This window comes from Aythya fuligula, chromosome 25 (genome assembly GCF_009819795.1).
Source record: "Aythya fuligula isolate bAytFul2 chromosome 25, bAytFul2.pri, whole genome shotgun sequence".
NCBI lineage: Eukaryota > Metazoa > Chordata > Aves > Anseriformes > Anatidae > Aythya > Aythya fuligula.
Window position 1 is genome coordinate 4530894 of NC_045583.1, and position 22664 is coordinate 4553557.

Here is a 22664-nt window from a genome sequence, read left to right on the forward strand (position 1 = left end):
GAAGGATAAACACAGTTGAAGTTGGGGCTTAACTCATCCCTACCCTCCAGGAGCCCTCCTGCCTCACATCCAGTGCAGCGCATGCTGTAATTCTTCTCTAGAGCCACAGGATGCCACTGTTACGCTCCTGGAGACAGCTGGGATGAAATGTAAGTGGTGTACTGCAAAACCCAATCACAGCAAAAATAAATAAATAAATCTGGTATTAATAGAGACCCTCCCACTATGACAGCATTCTCTCCATGTCTGTACAGAGGAAATGAGCATGAAACAATAAACTGAGGGAGTTTATTTAGAAAGACATCTATGCTGATTACATTTATATCATAACAGGTGCTGTCAGCTATTTAAAAAAAAAAACAAAACACGTTTTATGATGTCCTTGTAGACAGACAATACCTAGCAAAATGCAATTTCCAGAACAGTATTTCTTTTGATAGAAGTGTACTTGATAATTCAGATTTCCACTTTGCTGGAAATGGAGAGGATATGGAAAGGAGCTACTCACTGAGGGGAATGGTACCTGCTCTGGCACAAAAACTGCATGGCACCACAAAGCCAGCAGCAGCGCCGTCTCTGTCTCCATTCGAGCAAGATGGGAGGAAGCCTGTGCTTCTGTCAACAAGACAGGTTAGCTCGAGGTCTGATGAACTCCCTCACTATCACAGAGCAAGCTGCCCTGCAGCTGCCACTTTCAATTTCCTCCACTGAAAGAAACAGTCAAAAGATCAGGAACTTTGTTAAAAATATTTATTTAAAAAAATACAATTGTTTTGCATGTCTGGTTGCACATAACTATTAACATATGATTGACTTGAATAATTTGCTACAATGCTTTTTTAAAGCCAGCTTGCATTATACAAAGCAAATCCCTCTGTCAGTTCTTACATAAAATAGTTTTCTTTAACTATTCCCACCCCATTTTTAAAAAAAGATTGCAATACATTGATTTATTTATTTTTTTGCACAAAAATTGAAGCAATAGAAAAGTCACCTGATTTCTCAGGAAAGACCTTCATTATGTTTGAATAAAAACTGCCAATATGCCACTCTCAAAAAGTAGTATTAGTTACTTTGAAGTGTCAATACAGTGCACGTCCTCCAAAGTAAGTTTTGCATCACAGAACTTTGCCCTCCAAATTCTATAGTCAAACCTGAAATGTGTTCAAATAACTGCATATCTGCGATAATCAAGTTGATCGGAGTTTTTTTTCAATATGATATCAACATGCTGAAGGTCTTCCTAATATGTTATCTTGGAAGGTTAAATAAAAGCAAATTTAGTAACACTGAACAATTACTGAAAACTTTGGCTATTTATGTACTTGCATTACATACCAGCATTTTTTTTAAAACACAATGGCATTAAGATACTCTTATAAGTTTTTTTTTTCTTTTTTTTTTTTTCTTTTCAAAGAAAAGTTCAACTGAGAAGCTACTCTCTCACAGGCAAGTTTACCCAACTGTAAGAAGAGCACCAAAGCGGTGTAAGATTACAGTTGGCTCTAAAAGTCCATGTCTAGAGTAAGTCTCCACTGTAGGAAGCCAGCAGATGTTTGCTATAACACAACTTGCTTTGTCTCTCGACTCGGTACTATATATGCATATTAAATGCAATTCTGTTCTGGAAAGAGTAACTGAAAATGTTATTTGCTGACTTCAATACCATTTTTACTTAAAGTAAAATCAAATCAATTTCAGAGTTAACGAGTTAACTTACATGATTGTCTCCATAGCCTGCCCCAAGCAGAAAAGTCAGAGCTGCTGTAGTATCGAGAATACTGCAGACGTCATCTTGCTGATTTACAGAGAATCCAGATTAACCTAAAAACTCACTTGAGGAGTAACACTAAAGGCATCAGAAAATCACTTTCCAAAACAGATGTGCACTTTAAACAGAACGACAACTGTCACATATCACCACAGCTGATTGGGTTGCTGAAATTCGCAAAAATTTAGCTCAACCTTCCCTCCCTGGCTCTCTCTGAGCCACGGACAAAAAGCTGCAAGGACCAGATTCTCAGCTGGTGTACGTTAGAGCAGTTCTGATGAAGCCAAGGCATCTTTCCCAATTTACAAGCTGCTGGCATACGACTCAAATCTGCCATCAGCTCACCCAGCGGTTCTCACATTCTCAAGACAAAGTCTTGTGCTGGTGAACTGCCCCTGCTCAGAGCCACTTCAGTCTCAGATTAATTCCAGCTGTCCTAACATACATTAGAGGAGACGACCACTATCTTTACCATACATGTCATTTAAATTTTCCCGTTTATGCATCTCTATTATTAAGAATATACTTCTCAGCTATAAAAACAGAGGGGTTTGGGAGAGATAAGCATTAAATGTGCTACTGTACTTATCACAAAACACTGTGACGTACATAAGGCCATCTGGTAACACTGCAACAGAATACAAACAAGATTTTCAAAGGGAGTTTTAGAATACATTTTTTCTTTTTAAACTACAATGAATAATCTCAACCCTGTTCACAGAGAATTAACGTTAAAACTAGTACATCATATATATAAAACTCTGTGCAACTGAACAACAGCAGAACAAAAAGTCAACACAATTCTATAAAGCAATTTCAAAGCCTGAAGATTTAAGACATGCTAGCCAAAAAAAACCACAATGCATCTCAAGGAGCCTAGAGCAAACCCAGGTATTGTAAACCCCCCCCCCCAGCACACAGCACACACTAGGAACCATGCAGAAGCCATCCTCGAAGCCTTCCTGTGTTAAAAAAAAATAGAGAAAGAAGGAAAACAAAACAAAACAGCTTCCAGTTATTAGTACAGCAGTGTTGCATGTACTGCCCAAGGACCGAAACGGGCTCCAAACACAGCTTTCCAACCTCTTGGACTGCACTGCTTACAGTTCTTTCGGTGTCTCCACTAAAAGACCCCCGTTTTCCAAAGGTTGCTAATTATACTGTAATCCTCTCACCCTGCCAAAATCCCTACTTTGAGATGAAAACCTTCTGCAATGCATGGTCTCAACAGAGAAGTGTTTTAGGGGAAAAAAAAGCCCGAATTGTCATTCCATGAATATAAAATTATTCAAAGATACAGTTAAGACACTTTTATAGAAGACGTGGCATACAGCAATGTCAAAGATGCATTTAAAAATAACCTTTGGCAAATACTTAGCCCACACCATGGTAAAATTGATTTGAGTTCTTAAGAAAAAAAAAAAAAAAAAAAAAAAAGGAAAAGAAAGAAAAAGCCCTCAAAAGCCTCAACAGCATGTGCAAAACATTTAAAAGTGGCAACTGCATAGTGCAGTATTTGCTCTGAGTGTACACTGTAAGCATCGTTGTCACTAATCTGAAAGCCAGATCACACAACCAACACACATCCTCTGGGGCAGTGACTGTGTGCACATGTACATTCAGAAGATGAGAGCTATTCCAGTCTCAGTTAACGCACGCAGAAAGCAAGTCTTCAGCTGTAGAAGTATGCTTTTTAATCAGATGCCTGGAATAGCTCCACAAAGTCTTCACCAACATTCTTTGGAAGGGGAGGGTAAACAGAAATCAATTCTAGTCAGTTCTACAGTTTTCTATAGAATAATTTATACGAAGCTGACATCTCGCTATCTGAAAAGGGAAATACATTAGCTTACACATCCAAGCAGAAATATTGGGCCCTGCCCAGTTCTCTTACCTTACAGGTCACTTGATTTTTATTTTTTTTAAAAAAGTATGCTTATGGTCAGAAAAGCTGCATCCTCCAAAAAGAATCAACTTCCTGCAGTGAACATATCCTCCCTTAATTTTGTTTGCTCTTTGTACAAAAGCAAGGATAACATTCCCCAGTCCAAACTCTGCCAGACACCCAAAACCAACGCTCAGCCTTTCTGCTTTAGGCGGTACCAAGACAGGCAGAAGGTCTGATGATGATACTCAACACAAAGTAGAAATATGGCAGCACTGCCATTCCTGTGGCTTTGTAGTTCCTGTATTACATCCTTATGACTAAAAGCGGGCTACAGAGAAAAGATTTGGTTCTATTTTCAGTAATATTTCTGTCCAGAACCAGCTCTATAAAGGGGTCCTACAGAGTCAATGCGATTCGCTCCGACTACATGGAATGCCATGTTCACAGATGTCAATCCTAGAAAGTCTATTGCAGTAATAGCCCTGAAGAATTGTGTAAAAACAACTGTCGCTGCATTTCATCTTTTCATCTTCACCTGACAGCCTCTGATTTCAGGAGATCAACTCCAGGATGTCACGTATTAACCACCACTTCTAGATGGCAATAGCCAAAGGCTTCCACATTACGCAGATTTCCTAACGCTGTTCAGACTAAACAGCAGCCATTGCCAATTACTGTTTAATTAAATTCAAATCAAACCATAAAAATTCCTGTTTAGGCAAGACATACTATACCTCATTAAAGCACCCCAAATAGCTTCTAAGCAACACGATTACAATTTTCATGTACTTTCAACTTAGCTGCTGAGCGTGAGATCCCGTGGTGCTCGGGCTGTCTGCCTGCAATACCATGCTCTGTCATTTTTAAGACAAAATAAACTCTCCAGACCTAGGACCCGAGAGGCCAGAAGGTAGGTAATATTTCTTACACAGGAGAACTAAGGAACAAAACAGAACAAAATCGTTATGGACACCCAAAACTCAAACATCAAGTTTTAAAATACCTGTCAAATTTGACAATGTTCCTTAACTACTGATGTAGTTTATTTCATAGCTGACAATACCAAGATAGCCTCTTGATACAACACTGAGATGTGTCTTGTAAACAAATATGCATTAAAAATGGAAGAGGTTAAATTGTATAGTAAAAGTTGAGTACATACAAAAAACGCTATAAAACAGTAGCAAAAAGTAACTAAAAGATAAATGAATAAACCATGGGTAGCCAACAGATCGTCAGCACTGTAGGTTCCAAACTCAGCACTAGAATAATGCTACTGAAGTGGACCAGAACTCTGCTTGTGCTCACCTGAGAAACTGCATCGATGCGCTAGGCTAGCTCTTTTATCCGGTCTCGACCTGCAGAAGCTCTCGCATGGAAGTTGAAGTCATGAGGGAATCTGACATGAAACAGGTCTGCACGTTGAAAAGCTTGTGAAGGAAGATATGCACATAAGCAGCCTTCACTGCGGTTAAAATGAACACCATGAAAACCAAGAAGAATTTATTTGCTGGATATCTGAGGTTTGAAAACATATTAGAGGGAGAAACTACCCCAAACAAACTACTGAATAGCCGAAGCCTTTCGTATTTTAATTCCCACTCCATTACACCAAAGATGCATGGGATACCGAAGTCTTAGGACACTCTACATAAATACAACAAATTCTCCAATTTGAGGAATTTCATCACTTCCTGACCTATTGCAAAACGCAATGTGAATGTGCCAAAGACAGTGCATAGGAATTACATTCAGCTGTCACTGCTGAAGACCAATCAATTTCTGAAACAAGGTTCTAGACTTAAGCTGCTAAGAAAAAAACCTTTCTTCCATCGCCCTCATTGCTAGGATCACATTCTCTGAAAATGGGTAAGACAGAACAGGGACGGTTCTCTAACTGTAGGCTGGTATTAAGACGTTTCTGCTTTCCACGGATTGTCTCTGCTAGCAGCACACGTTGCTAGTGGCATCCCGACGGTTCAGGATCTCAACAAAAGACAGACGTAGCACAGACAGCACCAGCAGTGCAAGCTTTGCAACTCTGCAGTACTATTATACAGCAGCAACGACATTTAAAAGAGATTTCCAGAAGTGAGACAGATGTTCAGCTTCCATGCTCATCCAGTCTAATTCTACCACCACCTATGAATTAACCACTGCAAATACTACCAAGCATTCAACGATACCACAGGTACTTCAGCAACATGAATTGTAACGTAATAAAATGTTTCTGTAATGCTGCACTATTTTAAAAACCAACACGGCACTATACCCATACTACAGACTGCTAACATGGTAATTAAAAAGAGAGCCTATATTAACCCCCACCTTCCCTCCACTAAAACCAAGTGGCAAACTGCCCCCGCAGTGAGCCAGCAGAGTACCAGCAGTTTACACAACCAAGCTCCGAGGACACTGTGCTGTCAGGAATGTGATCCAAAAAAGCTGGCAGTTATACACTTATTAGTCAATGTCCGTTTAATGAGGCAGCATATATACAAGACACTATTATCTTAAATGACCTGAAAGTTTTAACGGGGAAAACACGAGCAAACTCCTCTCCCACCTCACCTAGTCTTGCTTTTCCGACTGCCTCCTGAGGTTATAATCCTACGTGGGACCTTTATTTTCCAAGGCAGGTGCCCAAGCAAAAGCAGTCACCTTCTCATGTCACCCGTCAGGAAGTTGGACTTCACCGGCTCGAAGCCAACACGTTCAGCCTGTGTTTCACACTCTCTGAAGAAGGCATTCCTGAAGGTGAACGCGTATTTCAGCGACCAGCTGTGGCAGTGCAAGCTTGTGCAGCTACTTGGAGAAGAGCACGAAACCAGGCCAAGCAAAACTGACAAGCTACATTAGCATTTGGTTCTCCTGCATACCTATGCTGAAAGTGATACAGTTTACAGGAAAATAAGTGCACGTGTGCACATACACAACTTTTAAACAAAAACTTGGCTTTTCTCCATAGGGGACAAGGAAAGGGAAGCAATTAAATTGCAAGTCTTTAGTGCTCATTAGTTATTTTTAAACTCTAATCCTAGTCGGCAATGTTGCTCTCAAATCCACACACACAGTGGGCATAAAATTGGCCAACCTAAAACAACCATTAAAAGTGCTGCTATTTATATATAGCTATATATATATTCTAGAGCAAACTCATAAGCGATCATGCAAACCAGAAAATTCCACATGCCTGCTCTTAACTATGATTTGCAGGTTTCTTTCTGCATTTAAAAAACAAAACAAAACAAAAAAAAGTCAATATTGCACATTGTCATTTTAAGAGCCACTGGCACAGGAACTTGATCCTGCATCTGCTGCTGTGTAAAACGCGAAGCAGTGTCGTGCCTCTGACGTGACGGCCGGGAAGACAGTTCGCTACGTGAGCTCGCGCCCCGCTATCTGCACCCCAAGATAGGCACACTCCTTTCTCCCACCTCCCACCAGGCAGAGGACTTTCTGGAGGAACAATGCCCAAAAAGCAACTCCATTACACCCACCCATGGCTAGGGTGCCCTACCGGGAACATACGAAGTGGTTTACATCATTTCAATGCTAGAATATACAGAGAGAAAAATCACTGCAGTAAATTAAGTCTCGGGTATTGTCATACGTATGCTTTAAAGTGAATTCAGAGTCCACAAAAGTGGCAAAAGGAAAACTCTGGGAAGGCAGAGCTCAGCATTCACCCAGCAGACAGGTGCACTAGAGCAGGAAGCACGCTGCCAGCTCCTCTTGCTGTACAGGTAACTCTTTCTCTGCTCATCAAAACCTCAGAGACGGGCAGTGAGGATACCGAAGGAAAGAGACGGTCTCCATCTGTTTTCTAGTGGGTATTTTATCCTTACGTCACCAACTCACCACGCGTATGCGAGTAGCAAACCGAAGTTGCTGCCTGACAGCAGAGACCCGAAGTGGAAGGGCCCAGAGCTCGGTGCCAGCAGACCAAGACATCCAACCTCTGAGGGGCCGTGCGAGGGGAGTCCCGCTTCTGTCATTCCTCAGTTCTCTTAAAAGGCCTCCTGAGGTTTAAAAATCTAATTACAAATTTCATTTCGTCAGTGTTTCGAATGGCTCTGGAAACTGATCCTGTATTCATCCACACACACGGCCACCAAGGAAAGAAAAGCAAGCACAAATTTACAGTAAGGTTGATACGCCACGGTACCTCCCTCAACCAGCTGTACGCACTAAGCCTAACGTTTTGGGGGGTCTGAGTGCTTCCTCGTATAAAAAAAAAAAAAGCAATAGATGTAAAGCAAAACTCGAGATAAGAGCTGGGAGAAGGGGAACTTCTCCACTTCACCTGTGGGAAAAGAGCAGTAACGGTAACGCTCAGACGTTAGTGTTCCCACCCACGGCTTGGGTCTGAAAATCCCGCATCAGGCAGCAACCTCACGGAACAGATACACCCTCAAACCTCACGGGAATCCATCACGCTGCTAAGCTAGCAGCGAGATTACAGGCTTCAGAACAGGTCTCTGGCACAAGAAATGTTTGGACTTCAGCATTCAAACTTTCTGAGAACTGAAAGGAACGAATCCCACCATTTGTCTGTCCCCAGGCCTTGCCTCCTCACCGAAGGGAGGGCCAGGAAGCATCCGGAAGGCAGCCAGACCACTTCTCCGAGAGGCTGGGCTGTCTGTGTACAATGCCATTCACAAATTGTTCATATCTGAGTAACACAATCATCGAGTATTCCTTGAAAATTTCTCCCTGCAAAGAGACAAGACGTTTGTACAGCAGATAAGACGCGGGCTGTTTTGTTGCTGCAGAAGTTATCAGGCCCCAAGGCAAAGCCGAGTGCGCACACACCCCTTTCCCGAGCATTTCCTGGAATGCCAGCTTCGATCGCAGTTAGATTTCTTCTTGCCAAGCACAGGAAGCAGAAGAACAGAGGTTTTCCAAGAGTCACAGAGAAAAGACTTCTCTGATACCGTTTACTGCCATCACTGCAGACTCAGTTACTGCATCACCAACTGAAACTCCCTTTAACCATGGTGAAGTCTTCCAAACCAAGGAGGGAAGAGAAGAGACCGGAGCTTCAGCTCCTATTAAGGCGTTTGCATATACATTCCCAATCTGGGTCTTCAAAAAACAGGAATTTTGCAAAAAAGGCATTTTATCTGGGAATGGCAAAAACTATGACTTGATAATCTCTGTGGAATTATAAATTGCTCGTTTAAAAAACATGGTTAAATATAAGTGTCATATCTTTCCCTTGCTTGCCAATACGTCCTTTCCATGAGTTCATGTGCTATGTCTTCTGCAGATCAGGGGAAAATGGGCCAGGGGTAGAGGGTCCATCCAGTCCAGACAGAGTAAATGGGCCATGACTGTTCAGCACTGATGGAAACTGAGAGACAAAACAAAAATGAGTAAGGAAGAGGCTATTTTAACCTACTGTTCCTCTCCTATCTCTGCATATAGAAGCTCCCCCAGGAACAAACTAACAAAACCTCGCAAATAATCTTCTTTCTTCCCCAAGTAATTGACTTTTAACATGCTCCTGCAGCACAGATCGCTGGATTTGTGCAACTGCAACCAGCGTCAGCAGACAGCCCCAGTCTGCAGCCTCTGCGCTGAGCACTGCCTATCTCCTAAACTAATAAGGTCACAAGACAGGGACTTCGTAGAGGTTGTTGAGAAACCACGTCCTACATTGTTCCTCAATTAATTACCAGCTATTTATAGAGGAAAAGGTCCAACGCATTTTCAGACCTAGCTGTTTATTGCCTATTCTAACAGTACACATAAGGTACTTCCTTCATCTCCATGGAGATGACAGATATAAACCCAAAAGACAAGCACTTAAATTTCACCCCCTGCCTAAGCAGACTCAGGCAACAGATAGAGGTGCTCCAATTCCTAAGTGGAACGTGGAGGAAAATCAAAGGTAATTACAGCTAAAGATTTCATTTTCTTAATTTAGAGGGCATTTTTTAAAATTTATTATATAAAAAAAAAATATTTACCAAAAACAATGAAGCTGAGAATTTCCAAACAATAAAAGATAGCAGAATAATACAGAGCGTACAGAAAATGTGCTACATACTGCCAGAGATCACACACAGAGCCTCCCTTCTTACCAGTGCTGAGATTTAATTAATGTCCTTCAAAGGAAGAGGCTGTTAACAAACTATTAAAAGAGCCACGAGAGAATAGCAAAATTCCATTTCCAGGAAACTCTTAACCCGTGAAATTATGAGGAGGCAAGTTTTACAGGAAAGGCAGACTTAAAAAGCATAATTTAACTACAGCAGACTGCTATTAATTTAGACCATTTCTGAAACAACAACATTTACAATATACTTAAACAAAACAGGGTAAACATCCACTAAGATTAAACTTGCTCTCAAAAGCTAACATGGGAATAGAAACCAAAGATGTCCATTTTGTTTCCACTGGCTACAAAATCATTCCTTGAATTCAAGGAAACTGTCAAGCGACTTTTTAGTACTTAAAACTTGGAATAACTAAGCAGCCAAAGTATGAACTACTCCCTGAAATGCTCACTTGCCTTATTAAGCAGCAAGTATCACTGCCCAAACTTGCCATCGGATTTTTGGGGTAACAGATCCCCGCAGGTCTGCTGAAGAAGGTGGCTTTGGTTAAGCGTAGGTCAAGCAGAGAGACTGAACTTACCTGAAAGAGTGTGTTAGCACCTTGCAACCTTGCAGGACTGAGAGGAGCAACCGGGCTTAGGGTACTCCAGAAATGGATACTGGAGAGCAAGGGACTTGGGGTCAGCAAGATGGGAGTCTGCAAAACACATGGAGACAAGTTGGTTGTTTGAAACCTGCACTGAGTAATAGATAGCAGATGGAAAGCTCGCCACAATAATGAGCTCCTACAGCTGCGGAGGGCTGGATCCAAATTTCAGAAACTCCCCTTCTCTCCTTCCGCTTCCTCCCACCTTCTCCTCCTCCTCCCTTCAAACCCCACAACAGCAGCAGTCATCGGCTCTCCCTCCCCTTTCTTAGCAATTGGCCCTCTTCTCCCAGCAGCTGCCAAATCCTGCGCGCAGCAAATTGGCCTCTCCTGCAATTCAGTACACAGCACCTGCAAGGACTTGGGAAAACTCAGCCCATGAATTTAATGTGAGCAGGCTGCGAGCGTACACATGGTCTGGGTGACACCGGTGATGTAAGCCACAACAAAAGAAATTCACATCCAGCTTCTGAATGCTCTGGATGTTGCAGGTTCACCAGCCAAGCACTTCGAGGGGCGCCAGAAGAGCAGCTACGCTTGATTTCCCCCCCCCTGCCTTCAGCCAGTTCAGTTTTCTATCAGCGGTTTCCCTGCAGTTTCACTCAATTTATTACAGGAAGGAGATTAAATATATACAGAACAATATAACAGCAGAGTTGGATTCGGTTCTCTTCCAAATTTTCCAGGAGGAATGAAAGCTTTCCTTTCCCACTCAGTGGTAACAGCCAAATTCTGCAGCCATTCTTGTCACCGTTAACTCCTATCACTCTGGTCTGAACTTAAAGGCTGCTGAATCAAGTGAAAGCACTCGGCTAAACAAACACCTCAGTGGTTAGCTTTTTTTAAGCATTTTCAAAATCAGCCTGAAGGGCAGGGTTTAGGGTTTTTGAAATGATTCAGTGTCACTTTGGGAAGATTTACAAAGGATCTTACAGGTGCTGGGCTTTGCCTTCCCCATGCTAACGCTGTACAGATGTGTTTAGCTGGCTTGCTACTTGGACACACTTTGGAGTGGAAGATAATGGAGATTATGAATAAAATTTCTGTTTTATAAGAAAATGGAAGTAATGTCATGGGTTTCAGAGCTCCCAAACACCATCTACAGGCTTTTAACATTTCATTTGCCCTCCTTTATTGTTTAAAAATATAACCACTACTCTTTAAACAAAAACCAAAAAAAAAAAAGGAAAAAAAAAGAGGTGGTGGGGGTAATTAAGTTACCTGAGAGAAAAGTGCTGGAGTAAGAGAAGCAGTGGGGAGAGAAGGGCTCAGTATTCCCAACGGACTTGGATCACTGCCTGTAATGACGAGAGTAGGAGCCAACTCCAGCCCTTTGGGTTTTTTAGATCTGGAGAGATGATTGGCAAATTCCTTCTCCAGCACAGATGAATCCTGCTCTTTGGGCTCTGGGGATTGATGCTGAAGGCTCTGAGCCTGCTCCAGCTGCTGCGAAGCCACCGACTCTATGTCCGTGTCAATGTCCAGGTCAGGATTAGAGCTCAGGGGGGGCGACGGGGGCGTGGAAGGAACTTGCAGAGTGGGAGACACCGAGGATACGGGCGGAGTTGGGGTGAAGCTGGTGGTTAAGTTTGGCAAAGGTGCTGGAGCTTCAGGGACAGTTAACTTGGGTAGGACGAGAGTCTCCAAGGTCTGGAGAGTTTCTTCTGATCCCATGGAGAGGGAAGATGCAGCCGAAGGGGCAGAAGCGGTGGAAGTGGCAGAGACCGTTGAAGTGGTAGCGACCAGGGGGACAGAGGACGGCTTTTTGGAGGGCATGGTTACAAACTTGATGACAGACGGTGTCGGATCCTGAGCGGGTTTCTTCTCTGTCAGTTTCTCGGCTGGATTCTCAATCTTGATGGACCTGAAGAGTTTTACACTGGAAGAGTTCAGGGAGTTCAGCGTGAAAGAGGAGTACAAGCCTGAGTGGATATAGTCATTGCGGCTGGAGGACTTAGCACATGACTGAGACTTCTCCTTCCCACAGTTTTCCACATCCTTTGGAGCACTGCTAACTTCCGCAAAACCAGTCATTTCAGGGTCTCCTTCTATACGGCCCACGACAAGTGGATCCATATTTAAAATCTCCGGATAAGAAACAAACTTGTATACAAACTTCTTACCGTTCACTTTTTTAATGATATTCTGTGGGTAAGAAGATACAGATTTTTAGCCCTTCAGATTAATTTTCTTGCTACAAACATTGCCTAAAATAGACCAAGGAATTAAATAGTTGGTAGTCTTTCATTGAAGATTGTTTCTATTTATTTTAAAATACAGGCTGCATTCTTGCAATTTGGTTATCCCACCAAAGCATCACTTCCCGAGCTCACGGACAGAACGCTAGAGCAGGTGAACTTAACCCGACTTTAAATGTACTAACAGCAGCCTTAAAACTGCAGAGCAATTCAGTTTACGATATTTTCAAAGATCAGCTAGGACACAAAAGATAGCCAATACCCCCATCAAAGTTAAGATCATTGGTATGTGTACAGTAAGTGTCATCTATCAAACCACAACACCCTTATTCTTAATAAGATGATAATAAAAGAAAGAAGTTGGACTGGTCAGCAGAACGTAGGCTTATCAGCTTTTTCAATAGCCAAAGTGTCATTCATCAACCATGGTTTGTTCCCAACTGCAATGCCACACACAATTAGGGCCAAAGATTATTCTTATTTATTGAACAATTGTTATTACTGAAATCTCTTGGCATAAAGTCAGATTAAGGAAACCGTGTTACCCAATCATAAGGGACAAGCAACAAACCATATCCTACAAACTGACAGGTTCCTCAGGAACTGTTTTGGTGTTTCAATCCCGGACACCCACACAGTAGCAGTTGTGGGATAAATGGCTTATCGAAAGGTTACTGAAATGAAGATCACAATCCCACACCGCGGTTCTACTTCAGCTTTTTGACACTACACGTGCACTAATGAAAGGCTACTGCAAGTTCTTAGAAGACATTAGCTAAATAAGAGAAGCACCTTCCTCTCCTGGAATAAACTCAATATCCTCCTTAGGGGTGCCATTTCTGAACATAAGGAGGAAAAGAAAAAGACTCTGGGCTGCCACACAGGAAATCCTTATTTTGATAGCTCCTTCATAGAGACAATTACAGAAAAGGTCTCAAGGTAGTGCAATATTCACCATCTAGACCATCATTATTCCGTTGCTTAAATTGGAGTGTTGAGGATTTTAACACGTGCAAGGACACGTATTTTTGGAGAGGGGTTGGAAAGGAGAACATGATTCAAAGAAAGATTCATATTAGCAAAGGCATAAATCAAAGACGGTAACATTTTGCACAAATGGATCTAGAACCTTGTAACATAACCACGGGGAGGAACCAGGTATGAGGATAAACAAAAGGCAAAAAAAGCACGTCTAAACACAAACTAGTGCACCTCACTTAAGTCTGGGAGACAGAAGTGACACCTATCCCCTTGAAGAGAATGAAAAAGGAAACAAAGCTCATTAGGCGGGTAAGATGGATAAGGATTTCAGGTGGATTTATGGACTTTGTTACCTTCACATAGTAGTATCTGAGAGCACGGCTGAGTTTATCATAGTTCATACTGGGCTTGTTCTTGCGGATTCCCCAGAGTCTGGCCACCTCCTCTGCCTGCAGCAGTTTGAACTCCCCGTCGTTGGAGGTCCAAGAGATGATATTCTTGTTCTGAGGCTCTTGCAGGAGTTGGAGGAGGAACTGCCACAGGGTGATAGCACTGTCCATAGCAGTAAGCTGAAATTCAGAAAGGCAGATAAGAGGCAAGAGATTAGGACCGGTGCGTTTTCTGCATCTCCCTAGAAGGGGGTAAGGGTGCAGAGATGTTATTTCCAAAGGCAGCAAGAGTAAAAATTATTAGTCACCAGTCGTGAAAGATGTTCCCTGCAGAACAGAGAGGCTGAGAGCCAACTGCTATCGTCTCCTCCCACATGTCAGTCCTTTTCACATGGGTTATATTTAGCCTCATTTAACTAAATCAGGTCACTTTGGGTAAGTTGCAATGAGTCATTATCCAAAAAAAAGAAAAAAAACACGCCAAAAAACCCACAGTTTCTAAGTTGTTCCATGTTCACCCATTCTGACTTGTACTGCTTTATATATATATTAAAAAAAAAAAGCTCAGGTGCTCTCAGGTAAAATCAAACACCCACACTCACCTCCTCCGTTTCTTGCCTGCACCCACCTCCAGCCTCCAGGTCCTTAACAAGGCAGAGGGTGGATCAACTGCTTAAGCTAGCAGAGGATGCCACTGTGCAGCACAACTCTATTTTCCCTCATTTGTATTGCCGCTGCCCCTCCCAATCGACCCCCGGTCTCCTCTCAAACCTCCTTTCTTTCCCAAATTTCATCCCCGTGTTTTACAAGGAAGTAAGCTAAAAAAAAAAGTAAATGAAACGGTTTCAGACGCTGCCTTGGCTTTTCTCTTGATTCCTCTCGTGTCTTACCTACGTCAGTCTTCTAGGCTGAGACTTTCTAGCACTAGCCAGTTGCTTCACCCACTGCCAGCACGGTTTTCCCACACTGAGCAGTGGCTGGATAAAGCCATCGGGGGCAGACGAGGCGGCAGAGATGCCATCCTTCCCTGACCATATCTGACCGCGTGGAGCAGCACTTCCACAGACGTTCTGGAGCAGAACACAAATAACCCCTCCTGCACAGAGGAAGCATTAGGATAAGCTCCGCTGCGAATTAACAGATCAAATTATATTCGTGCGGTGTCCCACACGGATTCCCTTTAGTCCAGAACCGATTCGAGAACGGATTCCTTCTGGCAGAATGGCAGAGCGGTGGAGGTTGGAGGGAGCTCTGCGGATCAGCTGCCCCAAGCTCCCCGCTCGGGCAGGGTCTCCAAAGCCCCGTACCCAGGATTGTGTCTGGGTGGCTCGTGAATATCCCCAGGGGACACTCCCCAGGCTCTCCGGGCAGCCCGTGCCAGCCCTCGCCACGCTCCCAGCGAGGCAGGTGTTCCTCACACAGATGGCTTCACCTTCTTCCACTGCAACAACAAGAAACCCAGCCACCGTGCACCGAGAGCCTTCACGGTGAATTGTAGGGATGGTGTTTTGCTGTGTGTAACTGCTCCGTTCCCCCCGACAAATCTCAGTAAAAAAAACCCTATAGAGCAGAGGGTTTCTCCAGGGGGAGCCTGCAGCGCCCAGACCCCAGGCTCAGCACCAGCATCGTGCCCAGCCCTGCAAGCAGCACCCACGCATCCGTGGGGCTGGGTTTAAGATCCAGGCGGGACTGGCAGCCAGTTCATCTGTTACCAAGGGTTTTTATTCCAGCCTCCTCACTGCCCAGCACTCACCCAGCCCTATATAAGGAAGAGAACCGGCTTCGTGTCAGAGCCTCCCGACTCACTCAGCCCTGTAAAAGGATTCCTGCTGACAGCTCACACAGGACTCTGCATTCTTATTTAAATAAGGTGCCCTAGGGCAGGTGGTTTTTTGGGCAGAGCCCATCTCAGTGAGCCTATTTTTAAGACTACCTGCCTCGTGGCACGCTTGCACGACTCCAGAGGGATGTTACATTGATCAAGCCAGCTAAATTGCTGCAATTACACGCACAATCTCAAAATGAAGGACACCCACACCACCTTGTTATGCTGGCCTAAGGTGCTTTCCTCGTTAATTACCGCACGCGTACAACTCCACGCTTGCCCAAATTAATTGCTGAGTGCTCTAAGAAAACATCAGCTGCTGAGCCCGGTGCTTTGAGACTTCCCGCAGCGCGCTGGGGAGCCGAAAGGTCCGGCCCTCTGGGGCAGGGAACCCAATTCAATCCTCTCCAGGGCTTCGACTTACGTTCACCAGGAACCTTGAATCTCGTTTAATATCTGCCTGCTGGCACAGCACCACGAGCAGAGCCTCGTTACCCTGTCAGGATGATGCACACGCCCGGCTGTTGTGCAGGCACAAGGACTTGGTTCCACCGTTCTGCAGAGCTGTCAATGCCCGCGCTAAGTGCTAACAGCGAAGGAGCAGGCAAATGAAGTTGAGTGATTATTCCCACGCTACATTTATCCGCAGCAGCTCCAAAGCCCGTACCAGCACTGCACCAGCTAGCGTTGCCTGATGCAACGGGAGGTAATCACACAGAAATTAGATTAGCAGCAGAATTTCAGAGCAGCAGAGGCTTTTCTTCGCCTAAAAACCTGCGTGGATTTCATCCCCCAATTTAAATGCCGTAATCCCACCAGTGTGCTTCCCTTCAGGAAGAAGTACTTCGCTGCTGTCATCTCAAAGCTCACCAAGTGCTGTCAAATGATTGCTAGGCGAAGGCTGGTTTGGGATAAGGATACATGGTCCTGAGCAAATTGTATGTGCACAGCACCGAGTTCAGCACCACGGCCTGTGCCTGGAGTGACTGAAATGATAGAAGATAAAGGATTTAAATAAATCACTTTTCACGGTGACATGTTACATTGTTCTACGGAGCACTGACCAAAATAACAATGTGCATGCTCTCTGCAGAGCTTACGGTCCCAACCACCGCCCCTTTCTGGCTGGCAGAATCCTTTCCCAGGCAGGGCCACAGTATTTGCATGGTCATCAGCTAAGTTTCTAGCGACGTTTCTGGCATCTACAGGCTTTAGTATTGTCTTGATTCCTCCTCTTGCTTATAGGATATGCTGCATGTGGCCATCGCCCTCTACTTCATCCAGTCTCCATCATAATGGGGCAGTTTTTCTGACTCCCCAGCTGCCAGGGAACACACACACAGAGCAGCGTGGTGCTGGCAACAGGCAGGTTGTATTGCAGCCGAGAAGCATGAACATCCCTCTTATTAAATATTTATTGTGCACGTGTACAGGAACCAACAGAGGTACCTCGACGTCACTGGGAGCTTTTCCTGACAAGTAAATCCAGCAGAGACGGCCAGCAAATAGCCCTCCCTGCTGGTTAAATCAATGGGCTCGCTGGTAGGACTTGCCCCTTCCGTGTCCAGGAGTAAGCTGCAACTGGCAGAGAGTGGCACATGTACAGGAGACAACGCTGCGCGACGAATAAAGGCTCCTCTCATTTGGCTTTATTGCACTTACTTTGATACCGCCTAAGATCACATCAAAGAACTGTTGCTTCTTTAAGAAAAAACAGGATTAGGGAAAAAAAATAATCACACAAAATGTAAAAATAAAACCAGTAGAGCAGAGCTGAGCACAGTCGCTTTGTCTGATTTATGAAAACCCAGGTACTGTGTTAAGAAGTTCTTCCTTCTCCAGCAGCGGGGGCAGACGGCGGCCATCCTGTCCCTTCCATGAACCCTGACCCCACAGCCCTGAGGCCTCCTGAGCGGTGCCAGCGCCCCGTCTGACCCCAGCTCTGCACATCTCCAGCTGCCAAGCCCAGCTTCTGTCCATACCCCGGCCCTTTTTAGGGCCACGTGCTCAAAACTGTCCCCCTCCTTCTGCCCCAAGAGGGGCAGGAATTTGGTGGAACCTCTCATCCTTTTTATTCAGCAAACCCCACACCCCAGAAACATTACGGGCCCGTTGATTTTGGGAACTAAAAGGCACAGGGATGAGGACAGGAACCCATCAGCCCACCCGTATCCACGCTAACAATGGCAAGACGTTGCTTCGTGCGTGATTTGTACGTCACGTTTCAGCCCCTTCCACATCTACGGCTCCTCTCATCAAAAGGCATCCATCTCCCAGCACAGCTCCCTGTCAGCGCAACAAGCCTCCTCGTTTGATTGCTTCTTCTTCGAGATGAATACACCAATAATTACAAGCACACCACGGCACGCTGCCTCTCTGCTGAAGGTTATTTTCCTTGTGAGAGTCCACGGAGAAAGAAAAAGGTCTCGTTTGAGAAGACAATGAGGGAATTAGGCAGCGAGGCAACGGCGCTGTTTATGACAACAGCCTTCCCACTCCTGCACCAGTTGAGTACGAGGAAAAAATAGTTGCTAGAGGCAGAGGGCAGTTAGACTTTGTAACGAGCATGCTAAAATAGAGCACTATTATTGTCTTGAGATCTTCTCTGCCGCCTACGGCTGACCCTTGCAGCACACCGAGTAGCTGACGGGGTTTGGCTGCAGTTTGCTGAGTGCAGGCTGCAGACCTGAGTGTGCTCGGGTGGCTGCAGCCTCTCGGAGGTTGCTGCAGCTCCGTCTGAGCCCTGCCTTCACAACAGCTTCACGTTTACAGGAGCCAGGCCACGAGATAGGCATCTTCTCGAGCGCTTTCTCACCCATCTCCGCCACAAGCCGCCCCGCGCGCTCCCTGTGATCACAGAGCCTCCAGGCTCTGCCTCGCCGGGGGGAAGGAGGGCGTGCGAGCGCGGCGTGGCACAGCTTAGGAAGCGGCACACGATTTTACCACGGCCAGCAGCTGTACTCAGCGCTGCAAAACAAACCAAAGGGTTCAGTGCCCCCAGCTTTTGGGGGGGAGAAGGGCACTCGATGAGCCCCAGTAGGCAGCAGCCAGCCGGGACGGGGAAGGTTGAAGGGGCAGCGGCGGAGGGGCTGTGCCCCAGCCCCCCCCCCCCTTTCAACGCCTGCTGGCAGATTTCCTGTGCTTTGACTCAACACCGAGAGCAGCTCAGTAATCCCGCGCCTCGGTTTGTTCCCTTATCAGCATCTGCAGGCTGATGACTTTTCCAGATGGGCTGATTACAGCAGGCAGCTCCACAGCCCTGCCAGAATCCCCCTTCTTTCCCCCCGAAGCCGAGGCTGGTGCAAAGGAGAGGGGAAGAAAAAGTGTCACGGGGAAGAAAAAGTGTCCTTACGAGGACAAAAATCCCTCCCAGGCATGTCAGGGGCACACTCCTAGCTGTCCAGGCACTGACACAGAAGGGACACCTCACAAGCTGACTGCGAGCAGCACAAAGCAGAAGACACGGCGTGACGGTGCCACAGAGGATGCTGAAGACAGCCCGAACCCAATCAGCACCACCAACGTGCACAGCACCAAAACCCACCAGGAGAGAACAAAACCTCTCCCCAAACGCTTCTGTTTAATAAATAAAGTCAAACAGCAATGATAATTTCAGGATGGTCTCAGGGTCCTCGTGTTTAGTGGTGCAAATCAGCCGTGCAGCGGGCCAGCAGGTGAGCAAACGAAATCCTTACACAATCCCAGGGAGCCGGGCTCGCTGTGCACACACCACACGGGCACCCTGCTCCTGGACACCAAACCCGAGCCGTTAGCCAGGCTTTGCTGGACAAAACCCTCCCCATGGTGTTTTGTTTTTTTTTTTTTTTAATAGCTGAAGATGGCCATGGTGCGTGAACAGAAGGAATCTGTAGACAACGAGCCCTGTTGTGTTGTGCAATATTCCTGCGGAGACGAGGCTTGAGACGGTTGTTCCAGGAAATTAAAAAAAAAAAAAAAAAAAAAAAAAAGGCAACAGTTTAGATTAAAGGAGGTTTTTGGAGGTCACAGGCCCAAGGCCTGGTTCACAACAGGGTTAACATCAAAGGACCATCAGGCTGTTGTTCAGCGTCTCTGGCCAGCCAACAAAGCAAGCCTAAAGCTGCCCTATTCCCTCTGTTCCTTTTATTTTACTAACGGGACGAGGAGTGGGAACAGCACTAATGAACTCCGCAATTAAGTGGTCATCAGCACACAATCAAGCAACAATTTCATTAGCCCAGCACTCCAAACGTCCCTGCACCAACACACCTCTCATAAAATACTCTCAAGCCCCTGGGAAGGTGAATCACCTGAGCTATTCGTGTCAGGGTTTTACCGATTTTGACTCCTTTTAGGATCCTGCTGCCCAACATGGGTGAAACCTACCGGCCAAAAATCTGCCTCTTTGGAGTGCTAGGAGCGGGACACAGCCTGCTCCTGGGACACACGGAGCAGTGTAAGGACACCCGAACTACTGCTGCTTGCTTGCTTCCTTCCTGAAGACAGGTGAACTACCTGTTAAGGGACTGCTGTGCGTGTAAATCCAAGTTCCCATTTGCAAGGAATTAAATCAGAGAGGCAGATTTTCCCATCTGCAGCACCATCATTAAGGTTTCCAAACCCTGGTAGCTTTCCAAGAGGCACTCAAACTGTACCTTCTCCAGTAAATAACAAAATCAGGTAAATAAGATAAAAAAAAATCCCAGCCCTCAGTAAATTCTAGCCTTCCCCTTGGCCCTGGCATTCACGGCGCTGTTGTTTCCCAGGCAGTCAGGAAAATCAGCTCGTTCTGAAGGAGAAGCCGTGGTTATCAGGGCAGGAAGCTCCTTGGAAGGAAACGCTGGAGGATGTCCTTATGATAAGAGCTGCTCCACAGTTTTCATTGCCTAATCCCTCTCCAAGTCTGACAGGCATATTTACTTTAAACAAACGCTGCAATAAATTCTCCGCTCTTGGCTCGAAAATCAAGCTGCGAGTTTATACGAAATTGAGGTATTAGCAAATATTTTGGGGTTTAGGAGCAGTTTGTTTCATCTTTTTAACTCCTGTCTGAGAAAGAAGCACTTTGTGTCCCGAGTTAGCATTTTCCAGCCTTCCCCACCTTTCGGTAGCATGGGAACGGTCGGGGAAAAAAAAAAAAGAATGGCAAACTTCAAAGACACTCCATTTTTTATCCGGCACTTGGTTTGTTTCTAACGCTGATGTGACTGCCTCTAATAAGCCATGAAGTAATTGTATGAGAGCTCCTCTTTCGGTGGATTACACTTTGCTTTTCCTCCTCCTCTGCCATCGCAGAGGCTGCAGGGAGCGTTTACCAGCAGCAGATGGAACCGGCTGAGGGTAAAAGCATCCACAGCGAGGAACAAGAGGCCGTGTCCCTGCACTGCCAGCCCCGAGCAACAGGCTCGGCGTTTCACATCGATCCTAACCTCGTTACGGAAAGGAAGCCTCGTTCGAGCTGGAAAAGGTTCCCTCGAATAATGTTTATGAGACACGCAGCCGGGTTGCCATGACGATGGAACAACTCCTCTCCGCAAACAGGCGCTAAAGCCCCTAAAAATAAACAGGCCGGGCGAAAGCACGGAGGCGCAGCTCCGCCGGGAAGGCTGCGCCTGGCGCAGGGAGCGCGCTCGCCCTGCGGACGAGGAGGAGAAAGCGAAGAGAAAGCAACGCCAGGGACTGCACCCCGCGGGCACCCGGCACGGCTCGCCCACGGGGTTCCTGCTGCCTCGTCCCGGAGCCACTGCTGAAAAATAAAAACCACCAGGGTCTGAACAACGCCGGGTTCCCCCTCTGCGAGGGGAAGCAGGGGGATTGCTGGCAGCAGGCCCGGCCGGCAGGTGAGGTTGTGTAACAGGCAGGTAGGAGCTGAGCCGAGCCCAGCTGCCTGCGTGCGTGCAGCCGGCGCCCATTTGCATGCCTTCCCCACGGGTTCCCCCCTCTTGATGTGGGGAAGGCGCCCACCCACCCCGCAAAGAAGCGCACGAGAGGCGCTCCAGAAAATCAGGGACGAAATCACAGAAGGCAGGGAGAAGAAGAAAGAAAACAAAACAAAACAAAACAAAACAAAACAACAAAAAAAAAAACAACAAAACCCAACCGAGGGCGCGATCGCTGCCTCCTGCTCCCCACTCAGCCAAGAAACGGGGACAGGGGGAAAAGAGGGGGCTGGGGGGGCACCTGAGGGACCCCCCCCATGCCCCACGGAGCAAACCGGGGCCGTTTCCCCGTTCCCCGGTTAACGGTGAGCGGAGGGGGGCCAGGACAGCCCCCAGGGCCTCCTTCACCCCCCAAAACCAAGCCCCCACCCGTGGGTGCCCCCCAGGACCCCCTTTTACCCCCAGCCCCCCCTCACGACCCCCCCAACCCCCTCAGAGCCCCCCTCACGACCCCCTCCCGGCACTGACCGAGCCCCCCCGGTGCCCCCCATCCCCCCCTCATCCCCCCCTCATCCCCCCCTCATTCCCCCCTCATTCCCCCCAACCCCCTCAGGGCCTCCCCCGGCTCCTCTCAGCGCCCCCCCCCCCTCGCTCCCCGCTCACCGAGGAGGAGCCCCGCCGGTCCCCGGGCGTCGCGGTGCTCCCCTGGCGGCGGGCAGAAGGTGGGAACGGGTCCCCCCGCCGCCCTTCATGGCCGGGCCGGGCTCCAGGCCCCCATGGCGGGCGGCCGGGGGTGAAGGGAAAGGGGGGGGGGGGCTCGGGGCGGCGGCGCTGAGGCGGCGCTGAGGCGGGGAGCGGCGGGCGCGTTACATGGCGGCCCCCAGCCTCCGCGGCCGCCGTACGCCACGCTTCCGCCCACGGCCCCCCAAGGGACGCGTGGGGCGGCCAATCGGCGAGCAGAGCGGGGGAGAGGATAGCCAATGGGAGGGAAGGTGCACGCCCACCCGGCCGCAAAGGATGCTGGGGGGTGTAGTCCGCGGGGT

General features: G+C 46.8%; 1 protein-coding gene across 1 annotated transcript; it reads right to left on the reverse strand.

The window, feature by feature from the left end:
- Positions 1-1394: 1394 nt before the first annotated feature.
- ELK4 (ETS transcription factor ELK4) lies at positions 1395-22427 on the reverse strand. The gene is made up of 5 exons (XM_032203097.1): positions 22285-22427; positions 13903-14118; positions 11592-12515; positions 10305-10421; positions 1395-9015 (listed from the first exon to the last, which is right to left on the reverse strand). The coding sequence occupies exons 2-5, from the start codon at positions 14107-14109 to the stop codon at positions 8917-8919; spliced, it is 1347 nt and encodes a 448-aa protein (XP_032058988.1). The 5' UTR covers positions 14110-14118; positions 22285-22427; the 3' UTR covers positions 1395-8916.
- Positions 22428-22664: the final 237 nt, after the last annotated feature.